This window comes from Trichechus manatus, unplaced genomic scaffold (genome assembly GCF_000243295.1).
Source record: "Trichechus manatus latirostris isolate Lorelei unplaced genomic scaffold, TriManLat1.0 scaffold00026, whole genome shotgun sequence".
Lineage (NCBI taxonomy): Eukaryota > Metazoa > Chordata > Mammalia > Sirenia > Trichechidae > Trichechus > Trichechus manatus.
This window is the reverse complement of record NW_004443962.1, coordinates 20,309,804-20,325,933: the sequence shown is the minus strand read 5'-3', so window position 1 is coordinate 20,325,933 and position 16,130 is coordinate 20,309,804. Positions and strand designations below refer to the sequence as shown.

Sequence of the window (16,130 nt, the reverse complement as noted above, 5' to 3'; positions counted from 1 at the left end):
TCATTTGATGTTCTAGGGTTTCAGGATTGTTGATTCTCTGTTTGGCTTAGTTTTTCGGATCTTTGTTGTGGAGGGACAGTGTGGTGTTTCTGCCTAGAGCGCCATCTTGCCAGAAGACCACATTATTTAACTTTTTGTATGTATTTAATCTCCTTAATGAAATCATCAGTAATTTTTAAGTTAGAGCAGCAGTCCAAAATACACATTCTGCTATGGCATTTGCCACCAATTTTCTATTCGGACTTGGATAGTTCATTACTTTTTATTTCATTTTTTTCAGATTACACATCTGTACCGTAGAGTTTGAACTAAGTCAGAATTTCTTAAACTGTTCTGTGGAACATCAGGAGATGTTAAGAGATGTTTCAGTAAAAATGAAAGAATGCTCCCAGATAAATTTTAATGTCAGGTAGCCAAAAGCAGCTACAGCTTACTTAAGTGTTCAACTTTTCAGAGCCTTTAATATGTTACTATACATGGCAAATTTTTAATAGAAAAATTTAGTTTGGAATAATTCTCAAACTTATTAACAGTCTTCCTCAAGCCTATTTTTAAATTTAATGTTTTGCAGATATTTGGGAAATACTCACTTTGGTGAATTTGTAATATCTCAAACTGTAATAATTGAAGTTTTTTTTCAGGGGAGATAGGTAATAAAGTTGTAAAAGGACCCTATAGTACAGAATAGAACTGACCTAAAGGGTTTCCAGGGAGTGGCTGATGGATTCGAACTGCTGATCTTTTGGTTAGCAGTCGAACTCTTAACCACTGTGCAACGAGGGTTCCATATAATTTGTTAGATGGCAAGAAGTGTTATAGAAAAAAAGAAACCAATCCGTTGCCGTCAAGTCGATTCCAATGCGTAGCAACCCTATAGGACAGAGTAGAACTGCTCTGTTGGGTTTCCAAGGAGCTGCTGGTGGATTCAGATCGTTCCAAAAATTGTTAGGGTGAAATACAAAGCAGGGAAGGAGAGTGTGTTGCAGTCTTAAATAGATGATGAGGAGGCCTCAAGGAGAAGGTGACACTGAGTAAATGTCTGGGAGGAAAGCACCCTGGGCAGAAGAAACAGCATGCACAGAGGCCCTGAGGCAGAGTGCATCTGTGTTTTTGAGAAATGTGTATAAGCAGAATGTTTGAAGGGAAGGGTAGTTGAAGAAGAGGCCAGAGAGACAAAGGGAGGCCAGACGTTGCAGGACTGGTTAAGTCATTGGAAAGATTTTACATCCTTTGTTACTCTCCTTGGTATTCCCTATGGAATACCTTCTATATAGTTATATAACTCTGAATTTTAACAATTGTAGGGCCTCCGGGAAAGAGATACTTTTAACCTAATTTAAGTAATTTTATATTTTACCTTGAACAAGTGATAATAAACCAAGAATACACCAGAGATGAAAGTTGGCTACCCATATTCATTCTGTTGCTATCGGGTTTGTAATTACAACTTAATTGTTTTTTGTTTTTTTTTTTTAACCGTAGGTAAATTAACATGATGGATTTCTCCAAGCTACCCAAAATACTTGATGAAGATAAAGAAAGCACATTTGGCTATGTGCATGGGGTCTCAGGACCTGGTAAGTAATACTTAATAATCTCAATAGTAAGAATTCCTAGCTTCAACTGATGATCTGTATGTCTTTTCTAGGCGTTTTAGGCAGAAATGAAGTTCTTGTTCTACAGCATAAATTTTATCAGTCTTTAAAAAGATCCCATAACTTCTGTAAGACTGTGCTAATACTGCCATCATAAGGGCTCATCTAGCAGTGGTTATCTACTTTGATGATTATTCAGATGCTACTTTGTGATATCCTGTTTATTTTTATCTTAAACCGTTATATAAATGTATAATTGGTATTCAGAGTTTTATCTATATGTGTCTCAATTTTTTTGTTAAATTTGAGGTGCAAAAGCTATAAAATTTGTATAAATTTTATAGCTTTTTCTACCCAATATCTTAAAGATTATAGGCATTCAGTAGTATCTCCTAATTTGGTTTGAACTTTGAAAATTGTCTTCAGAGCATTTCTCAGCAATATCTTTGGCTGTGGCTGTGATTTTCCTTTTCTAAATAATTACAGTCTCTTTAGTCTTTCCTCAGAGGTCATGTTCTGTCTCTTTGGTCTTGCACGTTGGCAAACTTTTTCTGTGAAAGACCAGATGGTAAATATTTTAGGCTTTGCGGACCACATGGTCTCTGTCTTGACTGGTGTTACAGTGTGAAATGTCTACTGCAGCCATAGACAGTAAGTGAATGGGTGGGGCTGTGTTCCAGTAAAACTATTTACAAGAAAACAAGAGGGACTGGATTTGGCTCCCGGGCTGTAGTTTGTCAAGCCCTGGTCTTGAAGCTCTTCTCCTGTTCTTCTCTCAGATTACTCTGTCTTCATTCAAGAGTACACCGTGGAGGTACAAAAGGACAGATTTAGCTGGAAGAGGCTCTGTGAAAATATTTCATTAGGAGATACATAGCAACGCTGCAAATCTGAGAAAGATGGCTCCAATGGCTTGGTCAAAGAAAACCTTTTGAGGTTATGATCTAAACTGCTGTCAATTTTACGTGTTACTGTTGTAATTAACTCAGACATAGAAAAATGACTTCAAATTCTGGAGAGGATAATAATAATAAAATTCTGGCCAGTAAATGAAAATGCTGCTATAGGTCATCGTGGGAAGAGAACTGAAACTTTCTAGAATTTCTTTCTAATCACTTGATCATACATGTATCAATGAAACATTGATACATTTAGGCATTGTCTTTTTAAAGTTTGAAGTTCTAGAAGTACATGATATTAGATAAAGAAGTCATAGATATTTTAAGTTCAGTTTAAAAGCAAAAAACAAAAAATATGTTTTTAAAGTAAGTTTTTATTAAACATGTTGATTCTAAACTGAAGCCAGATGAGTAACCTTTATAATCAGTAAGTAATACTTGACTTAAATGGAAAACTGCCAAAGTACTTTTTAAAATTAGTTTCTTATTAAAAGTTTTTCCTGCCATTTTATTTACATTGCTGATTTACAAATACTTTTTTAAAATCCATAGACTTTACAAAATAGAGTAAGTGGGATCCAAATGAACGGTTTTACTGTTCTGAACTAGGTTTAGCAAACTAGTGTAGACTGAAGTTTTAAATTTGAATGTCTTAAAGGGACCGTGACATTAGACTAAGGCTAGTTACCTAGTGATGCACCTTAAAGCAACCCGTTAATAAAGTGTGTTTTTAGAAAACTCCAAGGGGTAAAATGAAAGTGTTTATATTTCCCTTAATATTATTTTCAATAAAGCAGTCTAAATAATTTTTACAGGGCCTATATTTCTTCCCTAAAGCTCAGTCTCACTGATGGGAAATAAATAGTAAGAGTCAGAGAATAAGAAGTATTGTTTAGAGGGGAATAATTTATTCTCCTCAATCCAGAAGTTTCTCCATTTTATAAATAAACTTTTAAGTTTTTTAGTAAATAACAGTGAGCAAGTAATAATCAGTTTCAATGACAACCTAAAGCAGCTTTCTTTCATAAAACAGAAGAAGAGATAAATTATTTCCCTTATAAGAAGTACTGCTTTTCCTAGCATTTCTCTCCAAGCTCTTACCACTTAAATCATAGCATTCTAGCTTGAACTCATTGACAGATAATAAGAAGGTTCTACATTTCACTGCTTTTAGTCTCTTTTGCCATGGCTACATGACTGTAAATTCCAAAAATATTATCTGAGAAGATAAAGAAAAAACATCAGAGAAACAATTTTCCTTTTAATGATGTTTAGACGGACTGTACACAAGGAGTTTTAGGGAAAAACCAGAAGAACACTATCAAGAGAATTTATGTAAAAATATTCTTCTGAAACTTGTAGCAAACTACTCTTTGGAACCTAACTATAATTCTTAACTGCTTACTAATAGGGAAATTGCATCCCTTTTGGTTCATGAAATAGGATTTTAAAATTTAGTTATCTCTGGTTTTAGTACATCTTAATCATTCTTCTATAGTAGATCCAAATATTTATGGAATGAGTAAGTCTTCATGGTTCTAACATAAGTTATTTAAGTATTAATAGTTCCCATTTGAATATTAGCTATTATATGGTTCTAATCAATTGTATCAGAAGATTAAATGTTAAAACCACGTATCTGAAAATGTAACTACCTTTCCTCTCGTCCAGAAAAGTGATTTTACTTACTAGACAACATGGACCAAAATAATTAAGTTCAAATTCTGGTTCAGTGTTTATAGGAAATAGAGGTTCTTAATCTGAAGTTCACCCAGTGGTTGAGACTGATTATAAACACTCTCATGGTCTATAAGAAAAATTTCGTAGATGCACGCGTGTGTTTTTCTAGACACAGCTATCATTAGATTAACTTCACCACTGAGCTAAAAGGGAGTCTGGGGGCCACACTCTCGGGGTTTCTCCAGTCTCCTTCAGGCCAGTACATCTGGTCTTTTTTTTGTGAGTTAGAATTATGCTCTACATGCTTCTCCAGCTCTGTCCAGAACCCTCTGTTGTGATCCTGCTCAGAGCAGTCAGTGGTGGTAGCCGGGCACCATCTAGTTGTACTGGACTCAGTCCGGTGGAGGCCTTGGTAGCTGTAGTCCATTAGTCCTTCGGACTAACCTTTTCCTTGTATCCTGTTCTCTTCATTCTCCCTTGCTCCCGAAAACTGCACACTTTTGAAGACAATTTTCATATATATTATTTAAATAAATCATTTCTAGCCTAAGAATTGTATTTTTGTGTGTGTGTACTTCTTTATGGTGTTGTTGAATGCCATCAAGTTGATTCTGACTTACAGTGACCCCATGTGACAGAGTAGAGCTCTGCCCCATAGGGTTCCCTAGGCTGTAATCTTTACAGGAGCAGATTGCCAGGTCTTTTCTTCTGCGGAGCCACTGGTGGGTTCTAACCTTTTGATTAGCAGCCAAGCACTTAACCGTCACGTTACCAGGGCTTTATAAAACCCAAAAAACCAAACCCAAGGCTGTAAATCTCTACGGAAGCAGACTGCCACATCGGAGCCACTGGTGGTTTCAAACCGCTGACCTTCCAGTTAGCAGTCAATTGCTTTAACCACTGCACCACCAGGGCTCTTGTAGGACTTTATAGCCTAAACTAAAAATGCATCTTTATGTAAAGCTATCTGGGTGTTCCGTTATGGGTGTTTTATTTTTTTTTGTGAATATGACAGCCATGTTATTGGATTTATTATATATTTTAATTATCTGTTACTATTTACAGAGTATTCGGGTCTTACATCATCAAAATGCTCTTGTTCTTTTTAGTGGTTACAGCCTGTGACATGGCAGGTGCAGCCATGTATGAACTGGTGAGAGTGGGCCACAGCGAGTTGGTTGGAGAGATCATTCGACTGGAAGGTGACATGGCTACTATCCAGGTGTATGAAGAAACTTGTATCCTTTTTGATTCAATTCCCTACCACTTTCTACAGGTCAAAATTTAAGGATTTAATTCAAAAGTAGAAGCAGAATCAACCAATGATATTACAAGCATGTAATGCTGGTGTTGGAAAGAAGTCTGATTTTTGCAGGAGTATATTCAAGAAAGGGAGAAAGGTACTAGAAGTGAATGCTCTCGTTTTTAAAAATTAGTATTATCTTCTGAACTTCCGTTGCTGTTAATGTTTTAGTAGTTCACAAACATCAAGAAAACCAATTGGAACTTTTCTTCAGAGGGATGCATACTGTAGAGAAAGCATAAACAGCATAGCAACATTGATTGGTTTGGTTAAAAGTCTCCAATCGTGATTCTGTATAAAGTAGTAAGTCCATAAATAAATTGGTCATCATTCTCTATCCTTATTCTGGTGAATAGTGCTGGATGGTATGTTACATTACAGCTTTAGTACTTGAGAATCTTTACATTTTGTTATCATACTTTTGGCTTTTAAACATAGTGTATGTTTTAAATTTTCTATGAAAAATAAAGAGATAAAGTGCTAAGCCTTGTGAAGGGGAAGCACTTTTAGTTTTTTTACTTTTATTTGGGAAGCACTTTTAGTTTTTTTACTTTTATTTGCTCATTTACGTCTTTTGCTTAAGTTGGCTCTCAAGGTCAGCATTAATTCTTTGGCTATTTAATCAAGATTTATTTGGTACAATTTTTTTTTTTTTTTTGCCATATTAAAACACATGCTGGCAGATAAGTGACCATGAGTACTGGTGTGCTAATTCAAAACAAAATTATTTGCAATAAAATTAAAAGTCTTTGAAGTCATGGCTGATCAAACACATTTTTTTCTATTTTAACCTTACCTTTTTATTTAGTCTTTTACATGATTTGAAAATTAAAAATGAAAATATCTGCAGTGACCACCCTCCCACTCACTTTGCCATCTCGTGTCTGGCCATTTTTTAAACATGCGCACGTATACAACCACTTTTATTGGTACCTTGTATATCCTTCTAGTTTCTTAATTGCATATGAAAGTAAATACAAATGTATATTTTTATTCTTCCTCCTTTTTCCCCAAAAGAGCATATTGTACACACGGTTCCACATCTTGCTTTTTCTCGTTAAAAATACATGTATTGTGGAAGATAATAGATAGTAAAATGTTAATGGTAGAATCTAGCTGCTAGATATAGGGGCATTAACTGTAAAATTCTTTAAACTTTGCTGTAGGTTTGAAAAAATTTATGATCAAATATTGGAAATGAAGATACATATCTTGGAGGTCTTTCCAGAGCAATCAAAGAAGCTTCCTTTTTTTTTTTTTTTTTTACAGTTATATAGAATTCCATCATAGGGCTTGAGCAGAATTTATCAATCCCTTAATGGTAGAAATATTGGTTGTTTCTAGTCTTTTACTGTTACAAGCAACGTTGTGGTGCAACTGTAGTATGCGCTCACAAAAGTCTGATTCCTGTGTCGAAGGTTTGGGTATCGTTAATTTTGACAGATACTGTTAAATTGCTCTCAATAGTAGTTGTGCTGAGTTTACTGCCATCAACAAATATGTGAGAGCAAGGCAGATGCTACGTACTTATCTGCAGGTTTTATTCCTTTCTTTTCCAAAACTACTTCTTAATTCTTAAGATTTTAAGTTTTTGCCTAGCTACTAATATAGGCAACTGATATCCCTGAATATAAATGAAACAATATATTAACTTAATGAGGGGCTTTTGCTTCCATTTGATTTTAGCCCTGTGATTCCTAAACTGTGTGCCAAGGTACTCTGGGGCAGCAACGGTAAACCCACGTAGTACCCGTGATATTTTAAATTTTTGAGGTTGATACGAAAATATTAGACATTTTGTCAGCTACCACGTGAACTAGTAGCATGAGCTAATAAACAATTCCATTGTTTGCTATAATGTAGACTGCGCTGCGTTCTTGTCAGGGACACCGCCATAGCTTTGCAAAGCTGAGTTGCTAGTGATCGTGAAGCTAAAAAGTAGGTACCATGTGAAAATCAGTGTGAAACAGGTATCCTTTCTGATTCCAAGGTTTGAAAGTTGTACGGGGCCTAGCAGGTACATACATTCCACTCATAACAAGTGTGGTTATTTAAGAATGGAATTAAAATATTATCTTTCCTTTCAGTTTAAGTGTATTAATTTTTCGTTAGACATAAATTCTCATTATCTTATCTGGACCTAACTTCAGTAAGTGGAACTATTAGATTTATCTTTTGGCCTAGGGCATTGTGAAAAAATTAGTGACACACTAAGGATTCTGTGAACTGAAAAAGTTTGGGAACTTCTGTTTCAACCCCTCACGTGTGTGTCTTTTCTTCATTAAACAGCGTATCTCCTTTTTATAGTCTCTCTAAACTTTTATAGTGAGTTTTCCTTAACCTCTTCTCTTTAGCTGGTGTGTCTGTTGGAGATCCTGTACTCCGCACTGGTAAACCCCTCTCTGTAGAGCTTGGTCCTGGCATCATGGGAGCCATCTTTGATGGGATTCAGAGACCTTTGTCAGATATCAGCAGTCAGACCCAAAGCATCTACATACCCAGAGGAGTCAATGTGTCTGCTCTCAGCAGAGACATCAAATGGGATTTTACACCTTGGAAAAACCTGCGGGTATGTCTGTGCAACCAAGAATTCCTAAAGTTGGTAAAAGAATGAGAAATGAACTATGCAGAAGTATAGCTTAAACTTTTCTTAAATCGACTAGTAGAATTATAGAACTAATATGATTTGTTAATAAGTGAGGCAAATAATTTAACTTGTAGCAGCAGAAGTGTGTCTACTTGACTTTATTTGGATGTTAAACAGCAAATGCATTTGTTCTCTAGGTTGGTAGTCATATCACTGGTGGGGATATTTATGGAATTGTCAATGAGAACTCACTCATCAAACACAAAATCATGTTACCCCCACGAAACAGAGGAACAGTAACTTACATCGCTCCACCTGGGAACTACGATACCTCTGTGAGTATCATTTAAACTGTATTGAACCGAGTGGCCCTGCTTAATATTTGACGTTTGCCCGGTTTTAGTGCCCTAAGTAGTTGCTGAACTGATGTTTAATGTATAGGTTTTAAGTAACTTCTGTAATTATTTTTAATCAAGGTTTTTTGTTTGTTTTTAACTTGGGATTGGGAATTAAAAAAATGGAACATATCCTTTCCTTTTTAGGAGAGAGAGCTATTTAACATTTTTCTACCTTCTTAACTTATGCTACGTTTAAGAGTTGATTGTTCAGACATAGAATAGACTCTGATTTTAATGATTGATATTCACGTAACTGAGTGTCTAGCAGACTGTGTGAATTCTTAGCTTAGGTGAACCATTTAAAACTTATAATATTATTTATACACATTATATCAAATACCGTAGAGTCATAATAGTCATTATTGATATAAAGGTACTTTATTGAGAAGACCATTGTAGCATATAATTTTCCTTCAATACAATATGATAAAAGGTAGTAGCTATTGAATCATTTCACAAGAATAAGTCTGTGCTGTATAACATAAAGAGAACGGAAGAGTTAAGTTATGTTTGGAATTCTGTGCAATCAGCTAGATTCACTCACTAGTTTAGAGACTTACTCCTGTATGGGGGAACCACCCTGAAATAGACAATTCAAATTCGCATATCAGCAGATTAGAGATGGGGCACAGTTCTACTCTGACACACACAGGGTCACCATGAGTCAGAATTGACTTGACGGCAACTGGTTTGGAGTCCCTGGGTGGTGCAGATGGTTAATGCACTCAGCTCCTAACTGGAAGGTTAGAGGCTCAAGTCTACCCAGAGGCACGTTGGAAGAAAGGCCTGGAAGAAAATCAGCCATCGAAAACCCTGTGGAGCACAGTTCTACTCTGACACGTGAGGTCACCATGGGTTGGAATCAACTCGACAGTAACTGGCTTTTGGATGGACTTTTAAATCAATACAATAGTAATAAATGCACCTATTAAAAAAATTAGGACTGTATATGAAGGTTTACGAAAGTAAAAGTCTCCTTCCCCACATCCATATACCAGCTCCCAAGAGGAATCTTTTTTGTTGATGTTGTTGTTGTAGTTTAAATGAAGTTTACATTTCAAGTCAGTCTCCCATACAAAAATTTATACATACATTATTAGGTGACTCTAATTGCTCTCCCCTTACTGTGACAGCACACTCCTCCTTTCCACCCCTGATTTCCCATGTCCATTCAACCCGCTCCTAACCCTCTCTGCCTTCCCATCTCACCTCCAAACAGAAGCTACCCGTTTAGTCCTAACAGGAATCTTTAACACTCTGGGATTATCTTGATTTTAGCATATAAAATGTTAGCTAATTTGTACCTAAAGTCTTGCTGCATTTCTATAGGATGTTGTCTTGGAGCTGGAATTTGAAGGTGTCAAGGAGAAGTTTAGCATGGTCCAAGTGTGGCCTGTTCGGCAAGTTCGACCTGTCACTGAGAAGCTGCCAGCCAATCATCCTTTGTTGACTGGCCAGAGAGTCCTTGATGCCCTTTTCCCGTAAGTTCAGGCTGTGTCCCAGGGTTTTCCCTCAGAGTTACTATGTGTGCTATCCTTTCATTTTTTTTATAGATAAAGGTTGTATGCGTTTAATCTTAAACAATAAAATTTATCTAGAGAAATCAGAGTGAACTAAATACATTTATCAAACCATCGGAGAAAATTTATTTTTTCACAGTTGCAAAAGGAAAGTCTTTTTTTATAAAGCTTTCTGAAAAACGAAAATTTTCAGAAGAAAATCTGTACCAAAAAATATACCTTCTTTCTTATGTTCTCCTAGAATTAGTAGATCGGTCTCACTGTAAGTTGATGATTTCCATATGAATTGACCCTTTGTACTGCCACATAATCTTTATTAATTCCGAATCTGCTCTTTTCTTTATCAGTTATTTAAAAATATTCTCCTTTCTCTCTAAATCTCAGGCTCTACATATCCTGCTTTACTTTCAACATACGCCTGTATTCTTTAATACACAGCAAAGACTGAGGCCATGAGACAGGCAGGCACTCCCTCAGTCTGACCACCAAACCTGTGCAAGTCCAGCTCTTCACACAGCTTCTTCCCCTCCAGGCTTGCTCCTGAGTTTTCTTCCTGTCACTCTCACATTAAGATCCCTAATCCTTTGGCTCTCCATTCTTCTCATCATTAGCACCTCCTATTTCCACAGCCTTCTCTATCCGGCTTAGACTCTGTAGTCTGTCACTACCAATATTTGTCAATATATTAAATCTTCTTGTTCTTTTGTCTTTTGCCACATGTACCTGGCAACTGTCAGTCAAGCTACAGTCACACTGCTGAGAAAATCAAGTAATCAGTACAATTTGTTTTCTAACCATGTAGCCGTCTTTCTGCTTTTTGCTAATTAGCTTTCTGTCCTGTTCTCTTTAGCAGTTGTTGCAAATCTTCTCCACTCGCTTCAGATCTCCACCCCTGGTTCCCCCCTCATAGTCAACAGATGATCTGCTAGATCCTTCAGAGAGAAATGTGAGGCCACCATATTCGGAACCCCTTCCTGCCACCAGACTCAGTCCCTTCTTCCTTTCCTCTTTCTGGAGCATATCCCACCTCATGTCTCCTTAAGGACCCCCCTTGATCAATTATCTCCCCTCTATCTCTCTTGTCTAAAGGAAAAAAAAAAAGTAACCTCTACCCTTCTTCCCTTGCCACCTACCGCTACCTTTCTCCTCACCTTCACAGCCAAACCTCTTGAAAGAGTATGTTAGTTGTCTCGCTTCTCCCACTCTCAGTCACTCTGCTCTGCCCTTGGTTTCACCACTCACATGAAACTGCTCTCATTAACACCATTGTTCACTTCCATGCTGATAAATTCAGTACATTTTAGTCTTAATACTACAGCTGTGGATACTGTTTTCCACTCTTTCCTTCTCAAAACACCTTTTTTTGTTCTCCCTGTTAGCTTTCTGTCCACAAGTTCTTAGTCTTTGTTGCAGTCTCCTTCTGCCTCAAATTTTGGTATTTCTTAAGGTTTTTCCTTCTTCTAGAGCATCGTCTCTCCTCATTCTGTATGGTATCCTCTCTGTGGATGATGTCATCAAATCTCAGACTTAAATATTCATCATCTGTGTATGATGATTCCTAGAACTGTATCTGCATCTCACATCTCTCCTGATCTCCAGATTCACATATCCACTTCCATTTATACCTCTGCTTTTGAATGTCCCTCAGGTCCCTTAAAGTCAGTACGTCCTAAAACTACAATCGTACTCTTAATCCCTACTCCCTTCCTTCTTTAAAACCTGCTCGTCTGCCTTTTCTCAACAAGTGTCATTAACATCCATCCAGTGGATGCCTAATCCACACTCCATGATTTTTCTCAAGGATCGCTCTTTACCCTCCCACGTCTAATTCTTCAACATTGTTCTGTTCCCTAAATATTTTTCATCTACACCTGTCATCCTTACACCATGACCCTAATTAAAGCTCTCTCACTAACTCCCACAGTAACCACATTTAATGAGACTGCCTGTCTTTAGTCTTGGCCTCTTTCTAAATGGTTGTCCACCTCACAGGCTGATGCAGTTAAAACACGTCTGATCCTGTACAGTTTGCTTGAAATCCTGAAGTGCCCTTCATTGCTGCTAAAACAGATAGACACTCTGACTCCTCACAAAGCTACCCACAATCTGGCAATTGCTTAGCTCCCAGTATTGTCTCAGCCACTCGTCCGCTCAGTTCCTTCCTTATACTCCATCTTCTAGGCAGACTGAAGGACTGTAGGTCCCCAGTGACTGCACTCACTTGCCCCCAGACCTGTGGGCATGCTGTTCTCTCTACTTGAAATGTTATTTCCCTGCTTCTACCCTTTATATGGCTGCATCTCTTTCCTTTCAGGTCTTAGCTTCTTTCCGGAAGCATTTCCTAACCCCACTCTTGTCCATTGTCAGACTTTGCAGCCCCTTACCTGTGTTGGCTCCCACACACCCCGGATGTTCTCTGTGATAGCACTTTCACGTTGGACTGTTGAGCTTGCAGACTGGGCTGTGCCTGACTCCACCCCGCCCCTGCCCAGGGTTAAAAGTGACTTGACAGAGGCATACAGAGCTATCAGATAGATGTGACATAGCTTGTCTATCAAACTCACTCAGATTTGGAGGACAAAAGCTTTTAATGCGTATTATATTGAAGAAAAATATTATACCATGATTAAGAATTCAATGTTCCTGTGAATTTTTATGATAAAGCACACTTTTACAGAGAAGTTTCCCTTGGCATTATTTCCTGTTTCTCCCACCCAGATCCCTCCTCCACAGACACATATTCAGTATGTAAGCACACAGCACACACACATTCACTTTCCTCTGCCCTTAGGGTATTTCACGCCCACGTCCCCTTTGTAGGGAAGGTTGGACAGTGACTGCTGGATTGTGCTGTGAGCTCCAGGAGCCCAGGAAACACAGATGCCGTATGACTGGTGTACCTTCTGCACCTCTGAGCACCGTGTTTAGTGCCTAGCAAGTACCCAGTAAATAGCTGCTGAATGGATAAAAGGGGACTCCTGAACACCTTAACAGAACTCCTCTTTGTTCATTAACCTTCAGAGCACAATATGAATTTGTTAGATCTTCTACTTATTTTTTGCCTCAGGAGACAGTTTTCAAAAATCATTTATATTTTTCTTTCTCTTGTAGCTTTAATTTCTGCATTGTCCTTTCATGATTATATAAGAGTTCATAATATCATTCGAACTATTTTATGTATCTTATAAGTTGGTCTTCTTTCATATCCCTCCTCTTTAGGTACCTTATGGAATATACTTTTACTTTTCAGCTATCAAAGATGATAGAGACGATTAGCTGTAACAAAAGCATACGTGATTACATGTACAAATGAGGGCAGCAGTTATTGTATCTATGTCTATGTATCTTTTTATGTGGGTGTATAAATATATACAAATATATGTATTTACATCAATCTATATATAAAAGAAAGCACTTTTATGTATATCTAAGAATTATATATGTAATTCAAAGTGCTTTCTTTCTTTACCTTGTATTTCTATATCAGTTACTTTATTTATTAGCAGGCAAAGTAATCCAGACTCTGTTCTCTTTGTTTAGATGTGTGCAGGGAGGAACTACTGCTATCCCTGGGGCTTTTGGCTGTGGAAAGACGGTGATATCACAGTCTCTATCCAAGTATTCCAACAGTGATGTAATCATCTATGTAGGATGTGGTGAAAGAGGAAATGAGATGTCTGAAGTCCTTCGGGACTTCCCAGAGGTCAGTATATATAAAGTTTCAAATGATAACCTGGAGAAAATACTGCTAATCAACTTCCATTGGCAATTAATAAAACTTTGTGTTGAATCTGGAGCAATGCTCTCATTTGTCAAGGATCTTTTAAAGAATTTTCTAGGTATATTTGTGATTAAATTTATATATTCAAGGAAAGGAATTTAATTTTTCAAAGTCAGACATTTTGAAAGTTTCTTTTTGTGGTCAGTGGTTTTCAGTTATTGGGAGAAAGATAAAATAGACAAAACATTTCTAGATGTGAACTTTACATAAGCTTTATATGATCTACTAGGTTACTGTAATAATACTTTTTGTATAAAATAATGAATTTTATTTATGAAATGGAAGTAGTACCTACCTTCTTCATAGCACCGTGGGGCAGGTAGAAGAGGTTGGAGTTATGGGGAATATTACTTTAGGAACTGATTCTAAAAGAGATTTAAACATGGACAAATTCTAAAAATGGACTAAAATGTTACATTTAGAAATCAGAGGATCATTAAAATGATTGTTTGTCTCTAGCTCACAATGGAAGTTGACGGTAAGACCGAGTCGATTATGAAGAGGACAGCTTTGGTAGCAAATACCTCCAACATGCCTGTTGCTGCTCGAGAAGCCTCTATTTACACTGGTGAGTATGTAAAAGCAATTAACATTTGTTCTCACATTTAAAGCTAACACCAAACTTTTTCTTTTCTAAAGGACTTTTCTTTTTTTTTTAACTTTTATTTTATTTTTTTTTAATTGTGCTTTAGGTGAAGGTTTACAGAGCAAATTGGTTTCTCACTGAATAATTAATACGCATATTGTTTTATGGCATTGGTTGCCAGCCGTGTGACACGTCAACACTCTCCCCTTCTCGACCTTGGCTTCCCCATTTCCATTTATCCAGCTTTCCTGCCCCCTCCTTCCTTCTTGTCCTTGCCCCTGGGCTAGTGTGCCCATTTAGTCTCATATATGTGGTTGAGCTGTGTGTATTATTGTTTATGGGCCTGTCTGATCTTTAGTTGAAGGGTCAACCTCAAGAGTGACTTTAGTACTGAGTTAAAAGGGTGTCCGGGTGCCATACTCTTGGGATTTCTCTGGTCTCTGTCAGACCAGTAAGTCTGGTCTTTTTCTTGAGAGTTCTGTCTACATTTTTCTCCAGCTCTGTCCAAGACTCTCTACTGTGATCCCCGTCAGAGCAGTCGGTGGTGGTAGCCAAGCACCATCTAGTTGTGCTGGACTGAGTCTGGTAGAGGCCGTGGTACTTGTGGCCTATTAGTCTTTTGGACTAATCTTTCCCTGGTGTCTTTGGTTTTCTTCATTCTCCCTTGCTCCAGACAGGGTGGGACCAGTGGGGTATCTTAGATGGCCACTCACAAGCTTTTAAGACCCCAGACACTACTCACCAAAGTAGGATGTAGAACATTTTCTTTATAAACTGTTATGCTAATTTCCAAAGAACTTTTCTTTCACTCTAAAATATCTCCAAACATATGATCACATTTTGCCTTTTTATAATTAAAATAAAAACAGTAATAGCGAATTCATGCTGTGAAACATGAATCAGAAGATTCCAAAGAGGTTTATAGAGAAAAGCCTTCCTCCCATGTCCATCAGTTGCCAGTTCCCTTTTCTGAAGCCTGCTGCTGTCCTCCCAGAGATAGTCTATGTATATATACACATTACATTGACTTTATAAAAGCACAAATAGTAGCACAGACCCAACTGAAATTACAAGATTCATAACCGATTACTGTGAAAAATAGTACTCTGACATATTTGAAAGCCTAGAGGAAATGGACAAATTTCTAGAAACTCACTACCTACCTAAATTAACACAAACAGAGGTAGAACAACTAAATAAACCGATAACAAAACAAGAGATTGAAAAGGTTACTAAAAAATTCCCAACAAAAAGGAAGCCCTGGCCCGGATGGCTTTACTGGAGAATTCTACCAAACTTTCAGAAAAGAGATAACACCACTTCTACTAAAGGTATTTCAGAGCATAGAAAAGGGTGGAATACTCCCAGACTCATTCTGTGAAGCCAGCATAACCCTGATACCAAAACCAGGTAAAGACACCACAAAAAAAGACCGATATCCCTCACGAACATTGACGCAAAAATCCTCAAGAAAATTCTAGCCAATAGAATTCAACAACATATCCAAAAAATAATTCACCACGGCCAAGTGGGATTTATACCAGGTATGCAGGGATGGTTCAACATTAGCAAACAATCAAGGTAATCCATCACATAAATAAAACAACAGACAAGAACCACATGATCTTTTCAATTGATGCAGAAAAGGCATTCGACAAAGTCCAACACCCATTCGTGATAAAAACTCTCAATAAAATAGGAATAGAAAGGAAATTCCTCAATATAATTAAGGGCATTTATACAAAACCAACAGCCAGCATCATCCTAAATGGAGAGACTTT

The 16,130-nt window shown here is 37.3% G+C and overlaps 1 protein-coding gene across 5 annotated transcripts in view; it reads left to right on the top strand.

The window, feature by feature from the left end:
- Window positions 1-16,130, top strand: part of ATP6V1A (ATPase H+ transporting V1 subunit A) — a 67,782-nt gene that overhangs the window by 30,737 nt on the left and 20,915 nt on the right. For 3 of the 5 annotated variants that reach the window (XR_002823618.1, XR_002823617.1, XM_004373676.2), the window contains exons 2-8: window positions 1,483-1,577; window positions 5,284-5,412; window positions 7,832-8,046; window positions 8,262-8,399; window positions 9,792-9,943; window positions 13,523-13,685; window positions 14,223-14,331. Coding sequence is in view for 3 of the 5 variants with exons in the window: in XM_004373676.2 (XP_004373733.1) it covers window positions 1,493-1,577; window positions 5,284-5,412; window positions 7,832-8,046; window positions 8,262-8,399; window positions 9,792-9,943; window positions 13,523-13,685; window positions 14,223-14,331 (991 nt within the window). In the remaining 2 variants the exon portion in view is untranslated. Of the gene's footprint in view, window positions 1-1,482; window positions 1,578-1,617; window positions 2,532-5,283; window positions 5,413-7,831; window positions 8,047-8,261; window positions 8,400-9,791; window positions 9,944-13,522; window positions 13,686-14,222; window positions 14,332-16,130 lie in introns of those variants that run through there. The other 2 variants (XM_023728863.1, XM_023728862.1) reach the window with 2 other exon arrangements.